The sequence below is a fragment of the Micromys minutus genome (assembly GCF_963924665.1).
Source record: "Micromys minutus genome assembly, chromosome: 19".
NCBI classification, from domain to species: domain Eukaryota; kingdom Metazoa; phylum Chordata; class Mammalia; order Rodentia; family Muridae; genus Micromys; species Micromys minutus.
Window position 1 is genome coordinate 24,243,464 of NC_137954.1, and position 25,615 is coordinate 24,269,078.

A 25,615-nucleotide genomic window follows, 5' to 3' on the forward strand; every position below is an offset into this window, starting at 1 on the left:
TTGCAGGATGCCCAGGGTAAGGAAGGGAAGGGCGCTGGCATGGTGAGTGGGCTGAGACTCTCGGTGTACAGGAAGTGAGCAAGAGGAAGGGTGAGGCCCACGCACCAGGTAGTTGCCTCCATGTTTGGACTTTAGCATCTGAGCCACTTCACGGAGGTTGCTGCGGAAGTTCTCCTCGTTCGCTGTGCTGGGGAAGGACACGGCGATGATGCGTTCGGTGACATACACCAGGTCCAGCTCACAGCTGTCTTCCATGGCTCGGCTCACACTCATGTTTCTAGAGAGACTGGGTAGAAGATGGGTCCAGGTCAGAACCTAGGCATCCAAGCCCGTCTCTAATGCCCAGTTAGTGGGGCAGAAGTTCCTAATAGGATCCTGATGGGGAAAGATTGTCTGGGGTAGTGCTCCCCAGGAATCCTGGAGCAGAGCCCTGGCTACCTCTGTGCATTCAAACTGAGAAGACGGAGGCCTCCCTGGGGAAGAGGGCAGCTCAGGTGATATGCTCACATGGGCTGGAGCTGAGCCAGAGCCCAGGCACATTCCAGCCTCCCTAAGGCAGGCTGACCCCTGCACTCTGTCCCCAAGTCTTCCTGACGAGATCATTCTTGATCCAAGTCTCCCTCATTCCTAAAGGCCAGAGAAGAGAATGCTGGATGTCTGCTGCAGTGGTGGCAAAGGCAAGAAACATTGGAGCACCCAGGCTAGTCACTGTCTCTTCCCTGGACACAGGCAAGGGAAGCTAGGAAACTCACAGCTTTAAACATCTGCTTTTCTACCAGAGGAGGCAGCCTGCTGGGACAGCTCTTCCTCATTCTCCCTCGCCATCCAAGGGTTACTCCTCCCAAGAGAAGTGGGCAACACTCCTCATCCCGCTAACCTTCACTGTACTCTAGCAGTATGGGATGGAGGCTGGAATGGGTTAAAAATAGCAGATCCTCTAGTCATGGTGATAGAAAGTCCTGGGACATCAAGGAGCCTAGAAATATTTAAATTCCACCAGGCTTGACATGGTCCTAGATGTCCAGATAGGTGTAGAGAGAAAACTGCAAAAGACAACCTTCTCTGATGAAATGACCAGGGTAGCTGCCCAGTTAAGAGTTGGACTTGAATCCTAATTACTCCTGTCCCTCTTAGATCTCAGCAAAGGCTGGGCTAGAGCTCTGGACTACTGGTCTACCCAGGGGCCAGAAGTTGCCATTTGCCCCAAACATGGATAAAAAGTAGCATGAATAATACCCTGTACTCTCCATAGTGCCTTGGTCCTGACCCTAAAGGTCCTTCACCTTTCCCTCTGAGAGAGGCAAGGGAGGGAAGGGGCCAAGACAGGCATGAGTCAGAGGTGGCCATCCTAGGGTGGTGACCAACCAGCTCCACTGTCAGGATGGCTTCAAAGAAAGATAAAAGGCACAACAGTGCCACCAGCTGGACAAGATAGGCATTACAGCTCTAGGTGTACCAAGCTGTGGAAGGAATGGGGTTTGGGAGGGCCTGTTTAAAATGCAACCTTCATCTATAGGAGCTGTAGGCAGAAACCATGGCTGGCATCCTTACACATCTTATGAGGCTCAGAATGAAGGTAAGGAAGAAGGAGGTGGAGTGTGGGCAAAGCCTGGAGTCCTGCTGAGTGTTTGTTTCCTGTATGGAGAACAACCACTCTACAAAGACAATTAGAGACCTCATCCACAAAGACTCACAACTATCATGGGCCTTGATAGTGGCCAGCCCTGAGGGCTGCTTCTGGGCAGTGGATGAACAAGTGACTTGAACAAGTCACTGCAGACACTCAGTAACTCATTTTTCAATACCTAGACTTTCAGTGCTATTACAAGGACTAATGAGCTAATGCAGGTAAATGAGTTCACCTCAAGGTCTGGTTTGGATCTCACAATGATAAAAGCCAAGGGCCACCAACCCCAGGCCTCTCGCTAGGGCTGTACAACGTCAGTCTCAGAATCCAGGGTGGAACATGAGAATGCCCATACCCCATCCCTTCCCCACAGGCCAAGTGTACCTGATAGGCTGTGGCTGTGGCTGTATGCTTGGGGAAACTCTCATGGAGCCCTGGAAAAGAGAAAATGCACAGTATTACAAGAGATGGGACACACAGAAAGAGAGGAGCGGAGAGGAAGCTAGGTCGTGGCCACACACAGATCCTCTGCAACCCAGACACAAAAACCCAAAAGCCAAAAGTACCTGCTGTAGGAAACCCCCGGGCAGATGGCAAGAGGAAATCTCTTCTAAGATACATCCAGCCACCTGAGGGGCTCCCCTGCTCTGGAGACACACTTACCAACTGTGGCTGGATTGGCAGAAATCCACCTTGCCCTAATTCACCAGTCATCACGATAGTAACTCCAACCAGAGATCACCGACAGCGAACGCCTATGCTCTAGAAAAGCTAAGGGCGTGTACACTCCGGCCAGCTTTGAATCTGTGTCCTCTGTCACTGCCGTCCCTCATTCCCTCTCCTCCAAAGCCACAACGCTGAGTTATTGGGTTAATGGAAAACTGAGACAGGGCAGCAGGTGCGCAATTTATTAAGGGAATCCAGGGACCCAGATTTCTAAGGATCTGTGTCTGCTATCCTGACTCACCTTCCCCAATCCAGGATGCTGATGGTATAAAATTAAGCAAACAGACCCACATTGGTGACCCAAACTTTGCAGGGCAGCAGAGTGACATTAAGGCTGTGGCTCTAGGTTCCAGCATCCTAGGCAGTCAAGGGGACACTTAGCCCTCTGAACCTGGTAAAATGTCATCAGAATGTCACAGTGAGACAGGCCAGCCCTCAATAGTTTATATTGAGGGCATACGAAAAAATGAAGATGAGCCTCCTCACTCAGTGCCTGGCACCTGATCAATGGCAGCTGTCACTTTGACTATCACTCTCTCATTAGGAAGAACTGAAAGACAAATACCTGGAAGGGAAAGAACAACCGTCCACCCTCACTAAAATAAATAAATAAATAAATAAATAAATAAATAAATAAATAACCTGCTTTGTTCTCTCTCGGCAGCCACCATTCATTCTAATGCATGCAGAATTGGGTACCCCAGTTCTGCATTCCTGGGCTCCACTGAGCCACCTTTCCTGGCCACCAAATGGCAGCCTCCCCTTAAAGGCAGCAAGAGTAAAGTCGGCAAGAACAGAGACATAAGACACACGGTGACTCACCCCTGAATCCCTAGGAGGTTGTGGTGATGCTGCAGGACTCAAACTCTGACCTGGACTTGGTCACAGAGCCCAAGTGGAGGGTACTGCACCCAATATGCAGAGCGTTGGGCTCTGAGGTCCAGCTCCCCATGAAGTAGAGAGTCAGAGCCCCTGGGTGCAGGAGGGGTGTCCACCCTGTCACTGTGGGGCTGCTCAGAGCTCAGCAGAACCCACAGTACAAGGAGGAGACAAACGGAGCTCTCCGGAGGAATGATTCTCAGTCTAGCAGCATTTCTGGCCCTAGGACTTAGGGTTGCATGAGTCAGGCCAGGGCAGGAGAGGCGGGGACCAGGGGTGTTTGGTTTTCAAAACCCTAAACCAGGCTGTTCCAAAACTTCCCACCCCAAAGCACACAGAAAGCCAACACTTCATCTATCCCATTGCAATGATCTCTGATGAGGAGGCTCTGAGTCTCCTCAGGCCCTGGGCCTGGCTCCAAGCCCCAGGGCCACCCTGCTATAAATAGCCCCTGGGGTTTCATCTGCTATGGATCCATAGCCACTCTTGAAGGAAGCCACCACAGCTGCTTCGAACAACTGGAAGCCACAACTTAGCCAAAGCTTACAGTGCCGCCAAGATGAGAGCCAGGCACAGGCAAGGAGTGGGAAGAAGACAATAGACCAATTGAGCCAGGGCTGTCGAAGGAACTGGGAGAGCCAAGCAGAGCTGGAAGCCTCTGAAGGCACAGGGCAAGGGATGCACGAGACCCAGAGACCAGGTTTCCAGTCCAGTTCCCCACCACCCTCTGGCCAAGGTTATGACACTCCACATTCCTCACTCCCGACTGGACGATAAATACTTGGCCCAAATAAGAGTCTGGCCCTGCCGCCTCCAGAGGTGTGATAAGAAAAGTCCAAACACTTTACAGGAGGGAGGCTGAGACAGAGATGCACAGAGGAAACTGCCCTGGGCAGGGGGAATAGGGACAACAGCTGGACAGTCACCCCCTGATGAATCACAGGGCTGGACTGCCCTCCTACCAACAGGGCTTCCTGTTTTCTGCAAGGTTTAGGGACACGACTATCGCCAGCAGAAAGCAAGCTTGCACAGGGACTGTGGATTTGTCATGAGCTCAGGAGATCAGTAAAGAGGCAGCCAGGAGCAAACGCACCCCTCCTGTTGACTCCCTACAAGACAGCAGGGTAAGTTGAGACCTGGAGTCAGCTCTGTGCCCTCCTCATGGAGGGCATCCCCTCTCTGGTTAACAACCATTCACTGTTTGTATTTTGGGGACCTGGGAGTGGAAGGAGAGAGGTCCAAGCTTCACCCTCATTCTGTTCAGTGAAGATAACTGTCAATTCACCCGGTGAGAGGCACAGTAGCATAGCCTCACCTGCTCATCAGTAAAATGGGTACAATGCAGGGCTCAGAAATCTCTTTCCTGCCCCACTTGGAGTCCCCGGGGAAGGTTTATTTTTAAAAGAAAAATAAATTCTTTGCCTGCCTGTAATCCCATTCTTTTCCCCTCTAGGGAATCTCAAAACTCTTAACTTCCTACTAACTCCTCCCAAGACAGACCAATAATAGAACTTTTGATCCAATTCCTTGGGCAGCAAACAGAACTCTCCCTTATTCTAATCTTCTAAACATGTCTCTCCTTTGCAGAAAGGCCTCCATGAAAGAACATTCCACAGCCTCCCCCAAACAGTGTCTTTCCTCACTGTCAAGATGGTCCTCCTTATATCTAACCCGCATCCTTCCTGCTGTGGGCACCAACTCCGTTTCCCTTGGTTCTCCCTGCAGGCAGGAGCCGACCATAACTCAGACATTCCAGAGTAGCTCAGGTCTGCAGCCTGGGGCTCCTCTTTGCCACCTTCTGTTCCCTTTAGCATATCCATGCAGCAAGAGCTATGTGAACCTCAGGTCTCCAGTGGCCCTTGTTTGCAGCTAGAGGCTGGGAGAAATCCTGCCTTCCTTTCAGGCCCACAAGCAAAAACAAAATACCTCTGGACAGAGAGGGGGAAAAAAAAAACCTGTTTCCTGAACCTAGGTCCCCAGAGCCCCAGCTGAGAGTGAATTCCAGGGGTCGAGTGAGGCAGCCAGAGCCCTGCCCTTCATTCCTGCATCTCCTAGGATTGACCCCCCCACACACACACACACAGGCCCCTGCAGCCACACCCCCTTCCTCCCCTCCCCCTTCCTGCCCACCACTTGGATTTTTCCAAAACAAAGTGCGACACAGTCGCCTCTGCGGCCTCCATTGAACACCAGCTCCATTGGAGGAACTGCCTGGAGAGTCTAAGCAGGAAACACCTCACAAACAGGCGAGAGCCTTGAGCCACTCAATCCTTTCCCCTGCCCGGAACACAGCTGAGCCCCAGGCAGCCAGGGAACCATCCCTGCAGCCCTGGGTCACCCAACCTACAACAGATGTCTGGAAGCCTGACCTTGGCGTTTCCACTCCTCTGGAGCAGCAGGCCTTTCTGGAATCGGCTCTCCTGTTTGGCCTCTTAACACTACTTTAGTGAGACATTTTCTCCTTTCTCTTCCCTCCTCCCTCCTCCCTCCTCCCCCTTCTCCCTCCTTCCTCCAGACAAGGCACCACCCGGACACATGACCACCTGCAGACTCACTGATCCCACACAGTTATTTTTCCTAAAACCTAAAACAAGATGCCATCAACCATAGCTAAGTGTCTACTTCTTTCTTCCATAAGACCAAGGTCAAACACGCCCTTAGGGTCAATAGCTCTACAAGATGTCTAACCTTACTCCTCTGGTTTGGTTCTAGTTTATGGACTTCATATGGCCCAGACAGAGATGCAAAGGTCAGAAGCCCTAGGACATGATATAAACACACCCAGAACATCAACTAAATGATTCAGAGGCTACCACTCTATCCCCAGGCCAAGGGTTAAGAGGCCTGGTTCACATATATCCAGAGACATCCAAGAGATATCTCAAGCTTCTGTTTCCTTATCCATAACATGAAGTCACAGCATCTTCCATACACTGTGTCATGGAGTCATACAACCTCTCAGCCCAGCTCCTGGCCCAAAAAGAAATAATGGAAGGTGGGCAGGTTAATCTTTACTGAGCACCCACCATAGCTGGGTGTGCCTCAAGCTAATTCATCCTTTGCAGTAATACACTAAACTCTCAAAAGCATCATGACCCTTATCCCGAGGACCAGTGAACAGGAATCCTCACGTACCTCCACAGTGCCTTCCCCCAACCTAGGAGTCCTTGCAGCCCATAGACAGCTCCCCTCCTTATTGCTGGGCCTATGGCGGTTCAGGATGGTACAGCAGCGTCGGTGGGCCACCCTCGGAAGCTGTTACAGCTCAGCCCCTCCCTGCGGGGCCCTCCCTACCAGAGGCCAGGCAGCTGTCAGATGATAGGGCCTTGTGCCATCAACAGCTCCCCCTGTGCCAACCGCCAAAACCACTCCCTGTTCCTCTCCAAGCCTGGAGTGGACAGAGGGGCCAAGCGTGGGGCACAGGGCAGAAAAGACCTGAGGAGGGTAAAGTGTCTCCTGTGGGGTCTACCATGGGTGTGTGAAGACAAGCCACCCTCCCCCCAACAGAGACCGGGGCTCCTGCCCCGGAGCCTGAGTTCCTTCTGATTAAGAAACCTGTCCTTTGACTCCTCTTGTAAAACTGAAGACAAAATGAGCCAGGGCCAGATGACCCCTTTTCCAGAGTCCTGAGTCAGAAGCAAAAAAGGCCACACCGAGGTCACCATTTCCAGAGACTCCTGGCTCCAGGGAAGCACATCTGACAGTGTCTCCAGGATCTCGGGTCATCTTAAGAGCTCAGGGCCTCTTCACCTCAGCCCTGTTTCTTACCCTTCCCAAGTCTGCCCTCCACCAAGCCTAGCTCTCAGACCTGGCCCCTCTGCCCTCCTCATCCATACTGTCATGGTCTGATGGGGAAGAAGACCAGGGCCAAGCCTGAGCCCAGCAAGTGACTTTGTGAGCCTTCCCTTTCCCCAGCATCTCCACAAGGCAGGTCTGAGGGCACCCCTCAGCTCCGTTCTCCCTTGGCCCATACCCTCCTCATACTCACGCCCTCCTCCAGGTTTTTGGGAGCACTTCCACCCTGGCAGTCTCCTTCCCCCTGTAGGCAAAGGAGAGAATGTCAGAGAGGGGTGAGATAAACAGTAAAGAGTTCCAGAAGTCCTACCTGCCGGGGTCAGGATAGAGGGGGAGAGAGTAGCAGAAGGCTGAGGGTTGTGCTTGTGTTACTTGAATACCTGTTGTCTTCTCAAAGGACTATCGGAGAGACATAGACCCTCTCCTTTGGGCCCACCCCTGGGGGACACTTACTCCATTTTGAAGATGAGAAGTTAACGACCCCTCCTCTTTCTTCCTCTCTCTCTCTCTCTCTCTCTCTCTCTCTCTCTCTCTCTCTCTCTCTCTCTGTGTGTGTGTGTGTGTGTGTTTGTATGCACATGCACATGGGTCACTTTCACAAAACTTACAAGCCTGTATTCCTAAAGTAGATATATAGGTCCTGCCCCTTCCTACCCTCTCAAACAAGTTTGGCATTTGAGTCAGGGTCTCCCAGTAACCTGGGGCTTGTCAAACAGATGAGGCTAGCCAGCAAGACCCAAGGGTCCACCTGTCTCTACCTCTCCAGTGCTGCAGTTACAAGCATGTACCACCACTCTGGGCTGCTTTCTCCCAGGTGGTTTCTGGGGACTGGGCTCATCATGTGTCAATGCTTGTGCAGACACTCCCGTGACTGAGGGTTACCCCAGGCCTCCTTCTTGTTTTGCTTTTTCTCTTTTTGTTAAAAAAAAAAAAAAAAAGAGGTATCAGTACATAGCCTAAGCTGACCTAAAACTGAGTGTAAAAATCCTGCCTCATCAGGCTTCCAGATACTAGGTTTACAGGCCCGAGACATTGTAATCATTGATCTCCTTCATAGCCCCCGCCCTCCCTCTCAGTCAGCCTCACCCCTACATCCCATGGCTGGACATAGGCTCCAAGGTCATTAGTGCCCTCTCTCCAGGCTCGAAACCCTCTCCCATCTCCACACCCACCACCCTGCAACCAGCCTCTTCAGTTGGCCTGGGTTGTCACTCACCACATCTACTACATTCTTGGGCGCGCTCTCCGTGGCGATGGACTAGGGACAAAGAGAAAATAGTGTGGGTTTCGCAGAGATGCTGGCACAGCCACCTTCTAGGCTGGCGGTTGGAGTGGTGGCAAGGGCACAATCCCAAACTTCAAGACATCACTTGGCTGGACCCAAGCTGGGGAAGCAGCATTTGCAAAATGGAGCACTGTCTTATTAGCAGCAGAGTGCTCCGGTTCTACCCGACCACACTAGCTGCCACGTAAGCCTCAGACCCCTGCTTGATGGGGACAACAGGACAAAGCACTTTTGCTCCATTTTCCCAGGGCTTTCACATCCACTATATCTATCTAGGGCAAAACCCCACAGAGGCAGGGGCACCATGGCCTGTTAGCCCCAGAAAATAGACATAAGATCCAATGAGAGAGACCCAAAAGCACGGCTCCTGGGCTCAGAGCCTGACAAATACTGCCCAAGTCCCAGCTCTCCAGTGACTGGCTGGCCTCACCCTTGGTACCTATGGTACACACACACACTGCACGCACCCACTCAAACACACACAAAGCACTCCCATGCTCACTGCACACCATGTCTTCTTCTCCTTGGTGGGCTCTCTCCTCCAGGAAGCTCTAATCATATCCCACGTGCTACCCCATTATCCTTCCCATCTGTGCTTTCCTAGAAGAATGGTCTAACCTGGCCCAATACACTGTGTTCATCCAACCACAGTTCATTTTGGTAATTTAAGATTTGTTTTAATTATTTTATTTAGGTGCATGCATGTGTAAATTCGGGTGTGGGTTTGTTCACATGAGTGTAGGAAGTCATGCAGGCCAGAAGCATCAGATCTCCAGAACTGGATTTCCAGGTGGTTGGAAGCCATTCCACAGTGCTGGGAACAAAACTCGGGTCTCCTGCGTGAGCAATGCAAGCTCTTGCCTGCTAAGCCATCTCTCCAGCCCTCATTTTGGATTCTTGGTCTACCTCCACCCAAAGTAATCACTGTGGCAGTTTGATCAGCTCAGTAGAAACTCCCTCATGCCAGGGGACCAGGGGGACCAGAAGCGGCCATCAATAAACATCTAGCCATCCTCCATCCACCTGACTCAACAAAAGGACTTCATCCTAAAAGTGTCCAGAAGAGTGGATGAGGAGGAACAGGCATGTCCTAGGCAAAGCTCACCTCCCCACTGTTCCTCGAGTTCTATCTGTCACTCCAGGAGGGGACTGTGACCACCCAGAAGGTTACTGGTGCTGGGTGTCCCACTGACCTGGGACTTCTAAGTGATCACAGGATACAGGGACCAGAAATGCATATCTCCAACAGGGTCCTAGGTGGCTCTAAGAGCAGACAGCCTGGTCCACGACCTGACTGCTGTTAACTACAGGGTGACTGAAAGCATGTTGCCAGTCCTTGCTGCTCACCAGCATGGCTGCCTAATGGAATGCACATTGAGTAGAACAAAGGTCCCTCACAAAAAGAACCTGGCTCCCAGCACAGGCTAGCTCTTACTGGTAACCTCTCACACGGAGCTTCCCCCCCAGCATAGAGGTCCACCCCACCCTACTCAAACTTCTGTCAGCCTTCTCTGAGCCATAAGACTTAGTATAAAACTACAGGCCTCTGCAGGGCGGGAGAAACTCACCCTTCCTGCCAGGGATCATCTGAGCGCTGTCCCCTCTGCCCCCACCCCTTTCCCTTGCCAACTGGAGGCCAGCCACAGGCAAGACTCACCAGCAGTCAGATGCCTTCAACACACTGTCCCACATGTCTTCCAAGGAGCTAAAAATTTCCAAAGACTCCAGAGTTCATAACCCCAGCCCAGCATGCATGTACCCCCTCTACCCTAGTTCCCCAGGACTAACCACTAGGAGCCTTAGACTACCTAAGACTGGAAAAGTGCAGGGACTGGTCCCAGCTGGGCAGAGGCAGCTAAGACTGCCCAAGCTCCTAGGGACTCACTAGGGAAGCTAAGGATCCAGAAGTAGCAGTCTCAGAGACTGCCTCCTTATACCACAAGTACAAGGCCCTGTGCAAACAGGCACACACATGCATGCGCACACACACATACATGCACACATACATACACACTAACTTTCTAGTTGATTTTTAGTCTTAGAAAAAGGTGGTTTGCTTTTTTTTTTTAATGTATGTGTACGTGCCTGACTGTGCATATATGTACCATGTGTGTGCAAGTATCTGTGGAGGCCAGAAGAAGGCATCAGATCACCTAGAACTAGAGTTTCTAGTCACCTAATGTAGGTGCTGGGGACTGAACCCAGGTCTTCTGCAAGAGTAGCAAGTGCTCTTAATTGTTGAGCCAATTGTTAGAGGGTATATTGCTCTCTAACACTTTCTATTTTATATTTACTTATATCCTTTAGAGCCTGCCTCTCACTGAAATATGAGCAATGCCCACACTGGGCACAGAACAGTGGGAAATACCTATGGCATGAACAGTCTCCTTCCTCTCTGCTCTGATTGACACCCAGCAGCATTGCAGACCCCCATGGACAGATAAAAGCCTTCACCTCTGTCCTTGTTTAGTTTTAGGTAAGGATCTCTCTACATCATATGTACACATGCATGCACACATGCACAAATACACACATGCACACCACACCTTCACACGCTGCTCCCAAGACAAGTACTAGAGGGCTGTGAAGCTTCACCTCCTCCTGCACCCTGATCCACAGACAGGAACTGGGGTACAGAGGGAAGACCTGCTAGCATTTTAAATAAATACAAGGTCTGCCCTAGGCCTACAGAGCCCAATCCCACATTCACTTCCCTGCCTCTCTCCTGGAGTCAGTTGGCATCTCAAAGTCAGTTACAGAGGCTGATTCACATAAAGTCTAAACAAGGACAATGTGGCCTCACTCAGGGTCCCTAAGCCCTGCTAGGCCAGGTCTAGAAACTGAAGGTGGCACCCCCACATACCTGTCTTGCATTCTGTACAGTGGACCACTTCTCCTCATACTTTTGTACCCTGACTGCCCCCACTGCCTCTCCCTATGTCAGCCATGATTCTGAGGCAGCTTTTCCCAAGGCTAAAGCCAGAACAACAGCTTTGACTTGCAGCAGACTGGGGACTAGGCTCTGTTACTTTCATGACAGACCTCAAAGTTCCTTGGGAAGTGACCGTGACTTATCTCACAGGGAGACAAGTGAACAGTGAAAAATTCTGCAATGCCCAGAGGTAGAGCAGGCATTTGAGCTCTGCCCCTTATACCCTCATAGGCTCCCTCTCTCCCCCTCCCTCCCCCTCTCTCTGTTCATGCACTTGAGTGAACAGATGTGGAGACCAGAGATCAACATCACATATCTCCTTTCTTCACCCTCCACCTTATTTGGAGATGGGTCTCAATGAACACACTGATTTGGCTACCGTGGCTGGCCAGCAAGCCTCCAAGGCTCTCCCTGTCACCACACAGAGCTAGGAATCCAGGCAAGCATCACTGTGCTTTTGCATGGTGCTGGGATTGAACTCAGGTCTCTTTCCTACTGAGTCTTCTTCTTAGCTCCATTCAACAGAGGACACACTTTTGGAACCCTGACGGTTAGCTACAGCAGACCCTTACCTAGGGTCACCAGTAGGAAATAGACTTTTTTTCCTATACTTCCCAGGGAAAACTGGGGAATGGACCACAGTGGGAGAGGCTGCTATCAGACAGCAGAAAAGTTCCTGAATTTGCTGTGAACCATAGGGTGAGTAAGGAAGTGCATATCCTCTCCTCAATGTCTCCCCCGAAACAGACACACATGCCTTTGCCGCTCTGGGCACATGCTAGCCCTCAGTGTGGACTGAGCAAAGATGAGCATGTTCTGGAAGACTGGGAGGCTGACACACCTGCCTGGGGACACTGTAGTAGAATGCATTGGTGGCCTGCAGGAAGGCCAGGTTGGGGGAGGGAAAAATGTATCTGTGGGCTGCTGTTCAGAGGAAGGAAATGCTGGGCCTTGGGGATGCCCCAGCCTGAGCTCAGGGCTCGGGGGCAAGAGGGAGGGTGCAGAATGCAGACTCAGCCTCCAGAGGAACATTCTGTCCAGAACTCTTCAAACCCTCAGCTCTAGCCTGCCAGATCTCTCTGCTCTTGTCCCAGGGGAAGTCTGGAATCTGGGCAGTTTGGAGCCAAAAAGACCCCGTGATGTCACATCTCCCACCACATTGATGATCTGTGAGGTCACCCAGTCCTACCTAACTTGGAGGGGGAAGGGCCTGGGAGGCAGAGGGGCCAACCAGAAGGAACTGGAATTGCTCAGGCCCAAAACACAGGGAAGGCTATTCTGGGCTCATTTTTTCCCAAAATAGAACCATAAGTTGATAAGAAGTTGAGTACAGGGAGGCAGTGGGACTAGGCATAACATTTAGGGACATTTAGCAGAGTATGACAATAGGCTTGCATACTGGAGGCATGATCTCATAACGTCCCCATGAGGGTATCTTCTCAGTAGAGACAATAACAACAGCAGCCTATAGGCAGCATTGGTGGCAGAAAAAGCCAGACTCACTTTAAAAGCTTGCTTTGGGTCAACTTTCTGCCCAGGCCTCCTGGGCCATTCTTCTACTTCAAGGTCTCAGGGGCTGAGGAAGGAGCATTTGGCTCCTCTTCTGGCAATTTCCAGGAGGGTGCTCACTTCTGTGTGAGCCCAGGCCAGACCTCCAAACCAGTGTCCCTGCAATGCTCCACCCCAAATCAACAAGAGGCAATAAAATGGGCACAGGAACAGCTGAGACTGAGGGAGGACACTGGGCAGACAGGAGGCCCAGGTGGCAGGGATGCTGACCTAAATGTTCAGGTTAAGTTGCTGCCAAGGTCACAGCCTCTCATAGACACACTCAACCATCAAGGGGAAAAGAACAGGCTCTGGTGATTAAGTAGAAAGCTATGCCGACTTCCACACCCCCAGAGGAAAGCCAAGCAAGTCCGTTCCTGTCCTCAGCCCCTCCTCCAAGCCAACCCAGAAGGGCCCAGCACTACACCATAGGCTTCAGCTTGGACACCCAGGACATCCTCACCAGCCCCATCTCAGGGTCAGGCTAGAACACTGAATATTCTCTCTGATCACAGCTCTCCTCCCCGAGAGGACCAGCAGCTCTGCCATAAGGCCTTGCCTCCTCCACATCCTTGAGCTAATCTGGCTCAGAACCCCTGAAACCCCTTCTGGATGTCTACCTGAGTCCCTTCCACCTTCCGGCCCATCCCATAGCCACTCCTTCCTGCCAAACCACCCCCAGCTGGCAGCAGATTCCTGATCTAAAACCCTGCTTTGGGTCAATTGCCTGCTCAAGGACCCATAATGGCCCTTAGTGCTTGGCTCAAGGTCCTGTTTTCCACCCAGACTGTGAACTCCTCTAAGCCTAGCCCCTCCCTCTCTAGCCCCAGAGTTAAAATCTGACCCTCTTTCCTATCCACAGCCTGTCCTTTCCTCTCTAGTAGAGTGCATTCCCACCTCCATCTTACAACAGTCCCCTCTTGCCAGTCAGGGCCACCAGGTGGGTGTCCAGACTAAGGTAATAAACAAGGTCACAGGGTCAACTCTTCCCCCAGCAAGAGCAGGCTGGCTGACATTTATGCCACATTTGCTTGCTTGCTTGCTTGCTTCTGGGATTTGTACCAAGATGTGTGATCTAGACCTACCACCTTCTAGAGCTCTCCCAACTTCTTCCTCTAAATCAGCCAGGCCACAGGAAGCGGGCTTTCCAAGGCATAGCACAAATGAGTTCCTTTATTCTCCTGAAACCCAAGGCTCCCCCTAGTGAGAGCCTAGAGTTGGACATTGATGCATTCTAAGGTATGGCTTCCCTCTGTCTTGCCTTCCAATCTGGCAACGCTGTGTGCCTTAGTCAGGCATCCCCGGGGCAGGCTTATGCCTCCTGGTCACAGCTCTGCCCCGAACATCAGGCTGCTGAGGCCGGATCCAATCCCAATGGTGGTCAAAGAGAGGCTTTCACATCTGACCTCTGACCTCTGGGTACCATGACACTTGCCTGCCCCGAGAAAGGACAGGATGTGATCTAGCCTGAGGATACCTGTAGGGCATTAGCTGGCACCCTAAGCCTAATGGTGTCAGTGACTAGTAAGGGGTTCCAGTAGCAGACATCAGCTCCCCATCCCTAAGACAGCCCAGATGAGCCATGTGTGAATTTTGAAACTTCTTCCTGGCTCCCAAACCAACTAGTTCCATGACCATTTTTACCTCCTCAGTGTTGCTTTGGAGAACAAGAGAAAACAAATTCAAACACCACAAACATGGCCTTGTGCTCCTATTCCTTCCAGACTGTGCAGCCTTTGGCGGAACATGAGTTGAGCCGTATGAGTCCTCCCATCCCCAGCGGATGGGGCCACAGGCTCTCTCCCTTTGGAAGTCAGCCTCAGATCAAGCTTGCCTCCTGGCATGGCTCCATTTTCCAGGATTTTCTAAAGATGGTCACCCATGCCCCTCTCAGCACCCTGGGATTAAATTCATCAAACCACAAAGCCTTTCCCCTGTCATGGCTCTTGACGGAAGACATGAAGTTTGCAAGCTAGTCCTCTGGTTTTCCCTTCCATTACCACTCTCTACAGCTTCTTCTTTTCTGGAGGGTTGTTTTTTAAAGATCTTATTATATAAAGACCAGAGTAGCTTTAAATTCAATATGTAGGTAGCTAAGGATGGCCTTGAACTTCTGATCTTCTTGCTTCTACTTCCTGAGTACTAAAATTACAGGCATGTGGCACCATGCCCATTCTCTCCAAACATGAGGCAACCAATGTTTGCTGCTCCAGACCCTACAATAGCCGCAGGAGCCATCCCTTTGAACAGCACTTTAAAAATCTTAGGGTCCACACTGGACAGATGATGGCTCAGTAGTTAAGAGCACTCAGTGCTTGTGGTGGTTTGAATAAGAATGGCTCCCATGAGCACATATATCTGAATGCTTGTCCCACAGTTGATGGAGCTGTTTGGGAAGGATTAGGAGGTGTGACCTTTTTGGAAAAGATGTGCCACTGAGAGTGAGCTTTGAGGTTTAAAAAGCCAAGTCACTCCCAGTCTCTCTCTCTCTCTCTCTCTCTCTCTCTCTCTCTCTCTCTCTCTCTCTCTCTCTCTCTTTCTCTCTCTCTATCTATCTCTATCTACCTATTTATCTTTATCTCTCTACTCCCCCTGAACCCACCTTGTACTTGTGGATCAGATATAAGCTCTCAGCTACTATTCCAGTGCTGTACCTTCTTACCTGTTGTCGTGCTTCCTGCTGGACTCTAGCCCCCTGGAAGCATAAGCCCCAATTAAATGCTTTCTTCCATAAGTAGCTTTGGTCATGGTGTTTTGTCAGGGCAGTAGAAAAGTAACTAAGACACTAACTAACTAAGCAAGTAAGACACTGCCCTTTCAGAGGACTGGAGTTCAGATCTTAACACCCACATCGGACAGCTCACAATCACCTGGAACCCCAGCTACAAGAGATCCAGTGCCTTCTTCTGGCCTCTTCAGGGACCTGAACACAGACGAACATGCACATACAAAGACATACATACATACATACATACATACATACATACATACACACATACATACATACATACATACATGCACACAAATGAAATCATCTTTAAAAAATTCTTAAGATCTATTACTGTTGAAGACCTGGCAACTCCAGCATTGAAGACTACTACCGTCCAGGCAGTAGTGCACACGCCTTTAATCCAAGCATGCAGGAGGCAGAGGCAGGCAGATCGCTGAGTTTGAGGCCAACCAGGTCTACAGAGCAAGTTCCAGGACAGTCGGGACTACACAGAGAAATCCTGTCTCAAAAAAAAAAACAAAACAAAAAACAAACAAACAAACAACAACAACAAAAAAAAAGCAAAAACCGTCCTGGGCTGGAAGTGTGGCATGGTTGTGCTTAGCATTTCAAGACTCTGGGTTCCCCAACAAAGTAGAGCAACTTCAAAGAGAAGTGAACATGGGCACTGTGGCCGTCATAGACCCTGTGTGCACAGCCATGTGCTGGAGCAATTAAGGAATTAGTGAACAGATGATAGATCCTCTCTCAGCACTCCAGCCCATTGAACAACAGAGACATTAGGAACCATGAGAAGCCCAAACTGGTAACCCCAAGGAAGTGACCAGGGTGCCCTTCTAGTGGGCTACTACCAGCTTGCACCTGTTAACAAGGCAGTCAGCCTTCCTATGCCCTGATCTAACCACTGCAAATGGCCCACCTGCCTCTCCAGGACAGACACAGGCTGCCCATATGTCCTCAGCTACGGAAAAGGTTTTGAGAACCACAAGTGCTGTGCAAGCCATAGTGGTATTTGTCCCCGTTAGTGCTGAGAGCATAGTTCTGGGACAGGTTGGTGAACAGAAAGCTCACTTTTACTCTGACCCACCTTGTAGCCTCCTCTCTCCTTCCCCAATCCACATCCAAAACTGCGTAGAGTACATTTCACTGTTGTCCTTGCAGTGTCCCCCCTCCCCTTGGGCAGTCCCAAGATTCCAGTGGGTGCCCAAATGACAGCTAGAATAAAATCCTGTACATACGTGGAGAACTGTCTCCTCATATACAGGAAAACCGTGCACGGTTTCCCTTAGCCCTGCCTGATGGGCCAGCTTTGAAATTCTTGGACCATGGGGATATTACTCAGTCATATAATGGTGATTTAAATCCAACACCAGGACACCACAGTAGTCTGTCCGTTGGCAGAAGCTGCTGCTCACCATTTGACTCACAGGCAAACAGCACATCCAGCGTGCACTCACTGGGCATGAGTGAACAGATGTCACCAGATTACATCACACTACTCGAAACGGCACACAATTTAAAGTGGATGAATGGCTTATTTCTGTAATTTTCCACTTACTGTTTTGGGACCTCAGTTGACATCGGGTAACTGAAACCGAGGAAAGTCAAACCTCAGATGGGGCAAGGGGGAGGGGGGAAGACTGCTGTGTTATTACTGAAGGTGAAACCACATGCCCTGAAGTGCTCCAACTTCCCTACACCCCAATTCTTACCCCAACTTCACCTGCGGGTCATTCTCCAGGACATTCTAACCCCGCCACTGTGAGGCTGGTGACAGAGAGCAAAGGAGGTGGTGTCTCCTGTTACCCAGGTGACCAGGGTACTAGCCCTTGTGTGCAGTCAACCTAGCATCAGATGCCATGATGGCCGCCCCACCCAAGTCTCTGGGTGCCAGTTCTCATACACAGGGCTCCTGGAATGGGGCACTTTAGTGGGTAATCCATTTGGTTATCAGCATCGGCTTTTCAGGGCCCAAGAAACTGCTACTTCAACTCTTTGCAAGGGTCAGGAGTGTCTGTGGCAGGCATCCTAACTCCATCCTGCCTAGACCCCCACGGGAGGGAGCAACAACCCCGCCCCCGACTCTTCCGCCCAGTCCCTCGGACCCTATCTGTTGAGTAAGATGAAAGAATGTGTTGAACATTAAACCGCTCAGCCCTAGCCAGCCTGGGCACAGGCTGGAAAATATGTTTGGCCAGCCGGGCCTGAAACAAGGCAAAAAATTCTGGGTCTGAATCAGGGGAAGGGTTGTTAGGATTTATCCGAGGTCAGCAAGAAAGGTAGCAGAGGCAGAGCCAAACCAAGGCCAGCACATGCTATAGTCAGACAAATGAACTGGACACACCGAGTCAGGAACCAGGGAGCAGGCCAGGCCAGGCAGTGGCCTACAGAGGCTGGCAGGGAAGGCTGGCAGCGAAAGGAAGGAAAACCCTGAACCCACCCTTTCCTCCCTCTTAGGAGCCTGCTCAAAGCACTTGCCTCACCCACTTTGAGGAAGCAGATGCTGAGTGCTCTGGGGAGAGCCTAACTTTCTCCTTGTTCTCCCCCGCCCCGGCCACTTTCCCACTGACAGAGCAGCACAAGGTCTCCCACTCAATGTTGTACCCTGCCCCAGTCCCCCCTGTGCAGAACTCACCACAGGCAGCAGAGAACAGAAGGCCACAGCAGTAACTAACCCCCCAACCCCAGCCATCACAGTCCTAAACTGTGCCCAGTGAGCATGTGTGAATGAAGACCTACTGAGTGTGAAGAAGACAAAAGTCCATCCTGAAACTACGTGCTGGCATGGGTGGAACCCCTTAGGCAAGATAAAGGTAGATAAGCAAGGTGCTTAGTGTGTGAGAAGCCAGAAGCACATAATCACATAAGCGCAGAGGCTGAGTAGCTAAAACAGAGTGAGGAAAACGTCCTAAGCTGAGGAAGGATGGCTTTGGGGGTGGGGGTGGAGAGCCTAAGCCTAAGTACGGTGGCACACCTCTGGCTTTGGATTATATATTGCATATTAGTGTGACGTCTGATCTTGCTGGCTTCATGAAGTGGGTACTGTTGCTAGCTACTATTCTAGAGCAGGGCAGCTAAAGAGAGAGGGGGACTAGGTAATGTGTTCTGAAGCCAAGAAGCTGGGGAACAGAGAAGAGGAATAATATCTAGGAATGGGGTGCTAGGACCCAGGGGTGGGGAGTGGAACTTTCTTACTGCAGGGGGGTGGGTTCTGAGGACCATCACCACCACCTAACCCCAATCTAAGCAGCACATGACCTATCCAAACTCCTGCAAGGCAACTACCACTGTGCGAGTGGACACGACGCAGAAGCACAGAAACGTCCCCTGCCTGGCACGAGTGCCTCTCAAAGGCAGGCAGTCCTCCCAGCTCCTTAGCTGCAGGCCTCCAGCTGGAACACCATCCTATGCCCTTCTGTCCTGACCTTGGACCTTGCACTGTAAACAAGGCTCATGTGCCAGATGCTGGCCCCTGCCTCATGGTCCCTAAACCCTGGACCTTCCCTCAGCCTTTTCAACCAGCCAAGGACATTCTGTTCTTAGCTCTTAGGTAGTAGCTCAGTACAGAAGAAAAGAGTCATCAGGATTCTCTGCCCACCACCCTCCTCTGGTACACGGTTCACCTTTGTGATCCTGGTGAGGTTTCTAGCCAGACTACTCCAGCCCCAGTCACAGCCCCTTTACTCCAGAGATCTGTGAAATGACTACTCCACATCCGGAGGGCCCAGTGTGGCAGCTAGGAGAGGCTGGCCTAGGGATCCAGCTCTCTGCCTCTGGCCTGAGGGAGCAGAGGTGACATGGCTTGGAGGCAGTCAGGAGTCCGAGTGTATCCCTAGGAAACGCAAGACGCAGAGAGAAAGAAGGGAGCAGGCTACAGTCGTAGGCAAGTTAGAGTTGGAGCAAAGGAACACAGATGGCCTGACTGTGTGTCCCATATCTAAGCTGAGCAAGTGACCACACGGTTGTGAAAGATGCCAACAAGACTCCTCCCAACACTGGCACCATTATGGGTGTTCCCCACCAACCCAGTAGATCTGGCCTATATGGAGCCCCTCTGCACATTCCTACTCTCTGTCTGTCTGTCTGCCTGCCTGCCTGCCTGCCTGCCTGTCTGTCTCTCTCTCTCTCTCTCTCTCCCTCTCTCTCTCTCTCTCTCTCACACACACACACACACATGCACACAGAACCCTTCTGTAGTCCTCAGAGCCGACCTGTCCCCAGAAGGCACCAGAGTGGGACAGGGAAAGGCTATGGAAGCAGGAAACCCGCCAACACTCATCAGAGCAGCTGGAATCAGTCTGCGTCAGGCCAGCTCCACAGCCCACAACTCACAGAGGTCCTGCCCCTGTCCGAACTGTTCTGGAAACCTGACAGAGAAGAGGGGGATGAAGGCCATAAAAGCAGAAAAACAGAGCCATTGGGACATAGCAAAGCCGAGGAGAGGAGCAGAGGCCACCACCTCATAGCTGGTCTCTGGGAAACACCATCTATCCTTCTGCCTCCGGCTGAAGGGTACAAGACCTACAGCCAGGATTGTGGAGGATGATACCACGTTGCACCCTCACCCTCCAGTCCCTGCAACAACAGTAATCCAGCCAGGCCCAGGGACATACAAGATGGCCTTTTATGGGTTTTCCCGAGGACCTCAAATCTCCAGACACACAGAGCAGGCCCTGTATCACGTCAGGAGGGACCTCATGACTCATTTCCTCCCACCAACCTCAGTTCAAAACCCTCAACTCTCTCCACCCCACCAACCCAGCTCCCAACACGCAGGAGAGACTGAAAGAGAAGGCTTTTACTCACCACCAATTCATGGCTGGATGGAGGAACGCAAGGGGCAGCCACCTGTGAGAGAAGTAAACAAAGTCCTTGTTAGCATCTGTCCCAGCAGCCCCTGGGCCTCCTGTGCCCATTTTACCCCATTCTTAAGGGAACAGCCTTCCCTGGGCCACAGGGAGAGGTCTTCAGAAGGCCACCCATCAAGGCTCAGACCACATGAGAACCATGAAATACTAAAAAGCCTCACGGGTTAAATCCTGTAAAATACAACACACCCTCCTGGAGGTCAGTATAGCACCATTTACACCCTGGACCCTGCAAAAACCATAAAGCTTTCTAGAACTCTGCCCCGTCTTTTCCTAATCCTCTACACTCTCGAAAGATGGACTTGAAGGATTTGAAAGACATGACAGACCTATAGGAAAGGAAAGGCCCTTCTCCTCATGGCCGGTGCCGCATCCAAATTCGGAGCCAGCGAGAGGCTCCCATGGGCTGAGACTGGCCAGATCTTCAGGTATAGCGCAGAGCACTTTGGGAGGGGGCAGTGCCTGTGGGAAGGGGACTATCACTACCAGTTTGTCCTCATCCTTCTCTGTACCGAGGCCACAGTAACTTGGGCCTCTAGAGGAGGGAGAGAGGAAGCTCAATGACCACACCACCCTGACAACAAGCAGGGCACGTGTCCCTTTCTCCAGCCAACACATTTTTCTGGGATCTCAATACTCAACCTTGGCTCTGATTCCTCACCCAAGCACCAGGCCAGAGGCCCACAGAGAGGCTGAGGGTGGCGCAGAGGCAGCTGCCTCTTCCAGATGGTAGGCAACCCCATCCTACTTGCAAACACACCAACATTTACTGAGCTGGTACCACCTGGCAGCATGTTGCTAAATAAAGTGCTTTGCCCTTTTCAACAACCAGAAAGGCAGACTCTAGTGTTACCTCCCCAGGGAAGTGTGGGGCACAGACAGGGTAAGAAATTTACCCAAGGTCGCACAGCAGATATGAGGCTGGGAAATGAACTCAGGCAATCTGGTGCCAAGATTTGATGTGAAGAAGTCTGATGGGTCATGGCCCCACCTATCAGAGAATGAGGGGTGCAAAAAGAGCCCAAAAGCCCAGTTCCTGGTTCATATGGGCATAGAGCTTTAGTAAATGCTTTAGTAAAGGACAAGGCCCAGAGAGGAAGCAAAGATGAGGAGGAGAGAGAAGGTTTCCAGAGCTGCTTATGGTCATCCTGATCAACAGCCAAGACTTAGCCACAGGTTGCACACATAGTTGTCTGTCCTTTATGATCCCAAGCCAACCCCACTATGGGACTGTGAAAATATAGACCAGACTCTCAGAGACCCTGTCCCAACTCAGGATCTGGGTAAACTTTCTGGGCCACATCCTGGCTGAGCTCCATCCTCAGCAGACGACAGTTTCGATCTATGGTGACTGCCGGAGGTCAGAACCTCCTGGCCTCCACTGCATAAAGGTGGGCAGTGACTTTGAGATGTGCAGGTCTCTCTCCCAGGCCCATCCTGGACCCTTTCCCCACCCTTCACTCCAACTCCCAAGGTAGATGTACTCACTAAGAACCAGCACCTAAGGGGGCACAATCATGTTCCCATAATGCAGTATTTTGGAGGCTTTTCCACCCTGGGGCCCATAGCTAACTGGGCCATGGATGTTGGCCCATGGACTTCTTCTGTGTCTCAGACCTTCTGGTCTCATTCTTGCCTTTTTTTTTCCTGAGGCAAAGAAATGTTTCCTTAAAAGGCCTCCTGTCTCTTCTTCTCTCCAGCAACCTGGCCCCTAGCCACCCTCTCAGGAGCCCAGAATATGCCAGGAGAACCAGGGGGCCGTACCACTCCATGGCCTGTGCTCAAGAGCCCTACACTCCTGCCATCAGCAGTGGCTGACTCCACTGACTGTAGGGGACTTAAGACCTCTGCGCTGTCTCCGAGGGCTCTGATGACAGCCCTGCTGTGACCTCACCTTCATAGGTACCCGGAATTCCAGACACAGGTGAGTTGCCATACCACCCCAACAGCCCTCTGGAACTGGTGAGAATCAACCTAATGTCCCATGTCCCCAAATGAAAGACAAAGGACAAGAAGTCACAGCAGCAGCAACTACCACCACCACACTCACCTCCAGCAGCCATGGCTCTGCATATGACAACTCATCCAGGACTTATGAGGGTCTGGGGCTGTTGCACAGCAGATGGGAAAGTTGGCCACAGCTGGGCAGAGGCAAAAGCCTGCTCTGCTCCATACCTACCGGGCTCCTCACAGTGCATGGGTCACCCAGACACCCTTTCTCCTTTCATTAGCTCACTACTCTATAAGGGGAGGACCTCAGCTCCAGTTGGGTGGCACTCCTGTCCCCAAAGCCATAATAAAAACCTAGGTTCTCAGCCTTACATAAAAATCCAGATTCCAAAACTTCTCAGGTCCTCCAGAAGCACCCCCATACTTGACGCCCCTGACCCAAGAAGCTGTACAGGAAGGTTCATAGAATCTCATCTGTCTGGGATCCGGCATTCACAGTATCCAGGTAGAAACGCTATCTTGGGTTTCTTTCCTAACATTTGCTGAGTGTGTGTTTTTTCTCCTTTTATTTGGTGGTGGCTATTTGCAGCAGGGTCTTACAATATAGCCAACACAAACCTGGAATCCTTTCTTTCCTGCCTTAGCCTCCCCTGTGGTAGAATCATAGGTTTGTGGACAATATACTTGGCCCAAAAACCCCCTCCCACCACCTTTTTCTAATAGAAATAATTTTAGAATTGTGTACATGTGGTGTGTGTGTGTGTGGTATGTATGTGGTGTGTATGTGAGTGTGTGTGTGTGTGTGTGTGTGTAGAAGTGTGTGTGAGTGTGTGTGCAAGTTTGTGTGTGTAGAAGTGTGTGTGTGTGAGTGTGTGTGTAGAAGTGTGTGTGAGTGTATGTGAATGTTTGTGAGTGTGTGTTTAAGAGTGTGTGAGTGTGTGTGCAAGTGTGTGTGAGTGTGAGTGTGTGTGCAAGTGTGTGTGAGTGTGAGTGTGTGTGTGAGAGTGTGTGTGTAGAAGTGTGTGTGAGCGTATGTGAGTGTGTGTGTGTGTAAAAGTGTGTGTGTATGAGTGTTTGTGTGTGAGTGTGTGTGTAGAAGTGTGTGTGTGTGTGTGTAGAAGTGTGTGTGCAAGTGTATGTGAGTGTGTATGTGTGTGTAAGAGTGTGTGAGTGTGTGTGAGTGTGTGTGCAAGTGTATGTGAGTGTGAGTGTGTGTGTGAGAGTGTGTGATATCTGTGCCACAGTATATGTACAAAGGTCAGAGAAGTCAGTTTTCCCCTCCCACCGTGTCCTGGAGATAGGACTCTGGGGTTTGTTGGTAAGAGTCTTTACCCTCTGAGCTGTCTCGATGCTCCTCTCTCCCTTTTTATTGCAGTAAAATACATGTAACCAAAAAATTCCATCTTGGGGGCTAGAGATGGGGCTTGGTGGTAGAACTCTTGACTAGAATACAGCAGATGCTAGATTCAGTACCCAGTACCACAATGATGACGATGACCACGACAACGACAATGATGGATGTTTTAAAGTTTTTAAAATAAAAAGTATCATTTAATCACTTCTAAATCTACAAACAGGTGGATCTGAGGATATCCACAATGACATACTAGCCACTACCTACTTCCAGAACTTCTTCATCATCTAACACACCACCCCCACTGAATAATGAGTCACCTCTTCCCTTCCCCACCCCACAACATCTTCACTTCTGCTGCCTACCCCAGAGACCTCTGTGATCTGATAATAGCTACATGGTGGGGGAGGGGGGAGTTGACCAAAGCAGATCACAGGAAGCAAGATTTCTATCCCACCAAGGCAGGCCACACAACTCTCATTTTCAAGGACCCTCTGTCCCGAAGCTGGCGACAGTAGGACACAGGACCCTCTTAATTACAAAGAAAGGAATGACGCCCGGAGAGGCCAGGCAGAATGTTCACAAAGGCCTTCCCGGGTTTGCCACACGGACTGTGAACAGTCAGAACCATGCAGCAAGGCCTCAGGCAAACCCCCAAAGAGTGGGGTTTACATTCCTGGTGAGAAGTGTGCTCCTTCACCCCTCAACTGCTCACCCTGTAAACCTCATCATCTGAATCTTTCATCAAATTCTTCCTGACACACAATAAACCATGCCTCCCAAGTCTACTACAGCAAATTGACAGTGCCCAAAGCAGGGGCCTATGAATCTCAGTTTGACACCCAGTTTGTCAGAAGCACAAAGACACCTGGAGTTTGGAACTGACATCTACTGGATAGAGAGCAGCTGGGGAACAAGTAACCCACCCTATGCAGTATGTCACAGTGTCTTGTTTGATATGGAGCTAAACTGGGCTGGAGGTCACCTCAGGTATCACCACTGCAGAGCTGTTTGCTGCTGGAGAGAGGACCCACATACACATCCTGGAAGCCACAGAGAGTCTTGTGCTATCTGGTGTGACAGAAGCCAGGACATCTGTGTTTTGATGACAGACATGTTCATGAAAGGACAATCACATGCTTGCCATTTTTATGTCTGGGCTGATTCCACCTCATGGTGTAGTTGAATAACAGTCCCCAAGTTGGCATGTGAAAATCCAAACCAGTCCCTTGAAATGTGCCCAGTGACAGGTCCTTAAAAAGGTAATTAAGTAAGCCCACCGAGGGGGACTGTAATTACAGGAAGATATCCAGACACAGACCAAGGAGGGAGACCCCATTAGGACACAAGCTAAAGGCAGTGCCCATGTACCAAGGCCCAGGCCACAGGTGACAACTGCTGTGCTGATCCTGATTGCAGAACCCAGACTGGAAGCCATGAGGGTAAATTTCATGACCCCAAGTCCACATTTCTAAGATCTATCGAGGTAAAAGTTAAAAGCTGTCCCACTGTGTGCTCCACCACCCTGAATGGATCTGTTCAACAATTGATGGACCCACGTAGGTCATTTCCAGAGAAGTATTATGGTGACTTGCACCCCTGTCCAATATATCCAGATACCCACACCAGTGACACCATATGGTACATGAAACAGTGGGATCTATAAAGCACCTACTATGTGTCGCTGGGTTGAGTACTTTATAGCCATCCATGTTTTCACTTCCAGACCTGTTTTTCAAGTAAATAAAGCTCAGAGGAGTTAAGCTACTTGCTCAAGGTCAACCATCTGGTGACAGCAGTGGGACAGCAATGGACAGGAGGGCGCCTAGGTTTCTGCGCATTGAGCCAGGCACAGGGGTTTCACGTCAGTCCCTCCGCTGTGTGTCACACTCCCCTGTGCGTCACTCTGCTCCGCCCTCA

General features: G+C 50.9%; 1 protein-coding gene across 13 annotated transcripts in view; it reads right to left on the reverse strand.

The window, feature by feature from the left end:
* The window catches only part of TNS1 (tensin 1), a 153,088-nt gene that overhangs the window by 81,332 nt on the left and 46,141 nt on the right, over nucleotides 1-25,615 (reverse strand). For 5 of the 13 annotated variants that reach the window (XM_080933463.1, XM_080933461.1, XM_080933460.1 and 2 more), the window contains exons 2-6: nucleotides 20,330-20,371; nucleotides 8,244-8,285; nucleotides 7,221-7,271; nucleotides 2,012-2,061; nucleotides 106-286 (exon numbers count right to left, since the gene is read on the reverse strand). In XM_080933463.1, coding sequence (XP_080789589.1) covers nucleotides 106-286; nucleotides 2,012-2,055 — 225 coding nt within the window. In that variant the 5' untranslated portion in view covers nucleotides 2,056-2,061; nucleotides 7,221-7,271; nucleotides 8,244-8,285; nucleotides 20,330-20,371. Of the gene's footprint in view, nucleotides 1-105; nucleotides 287-2,011; nucleotides 2,062-3,175; nucleotides 3,236-6,367; nucleotides 6,485-7,220; nucleotides 7,272-8,243; nucleotides 8,286-20,329; nucleotides 20,372-20,720; nucleotides 20,802-25,615 lie in introns of those variants that run through there. The other 8 variants (XM_080933469.1, XM_080933458.1, XM_080933466.1 and 5 more) reach the window with 4 other exon arrangements.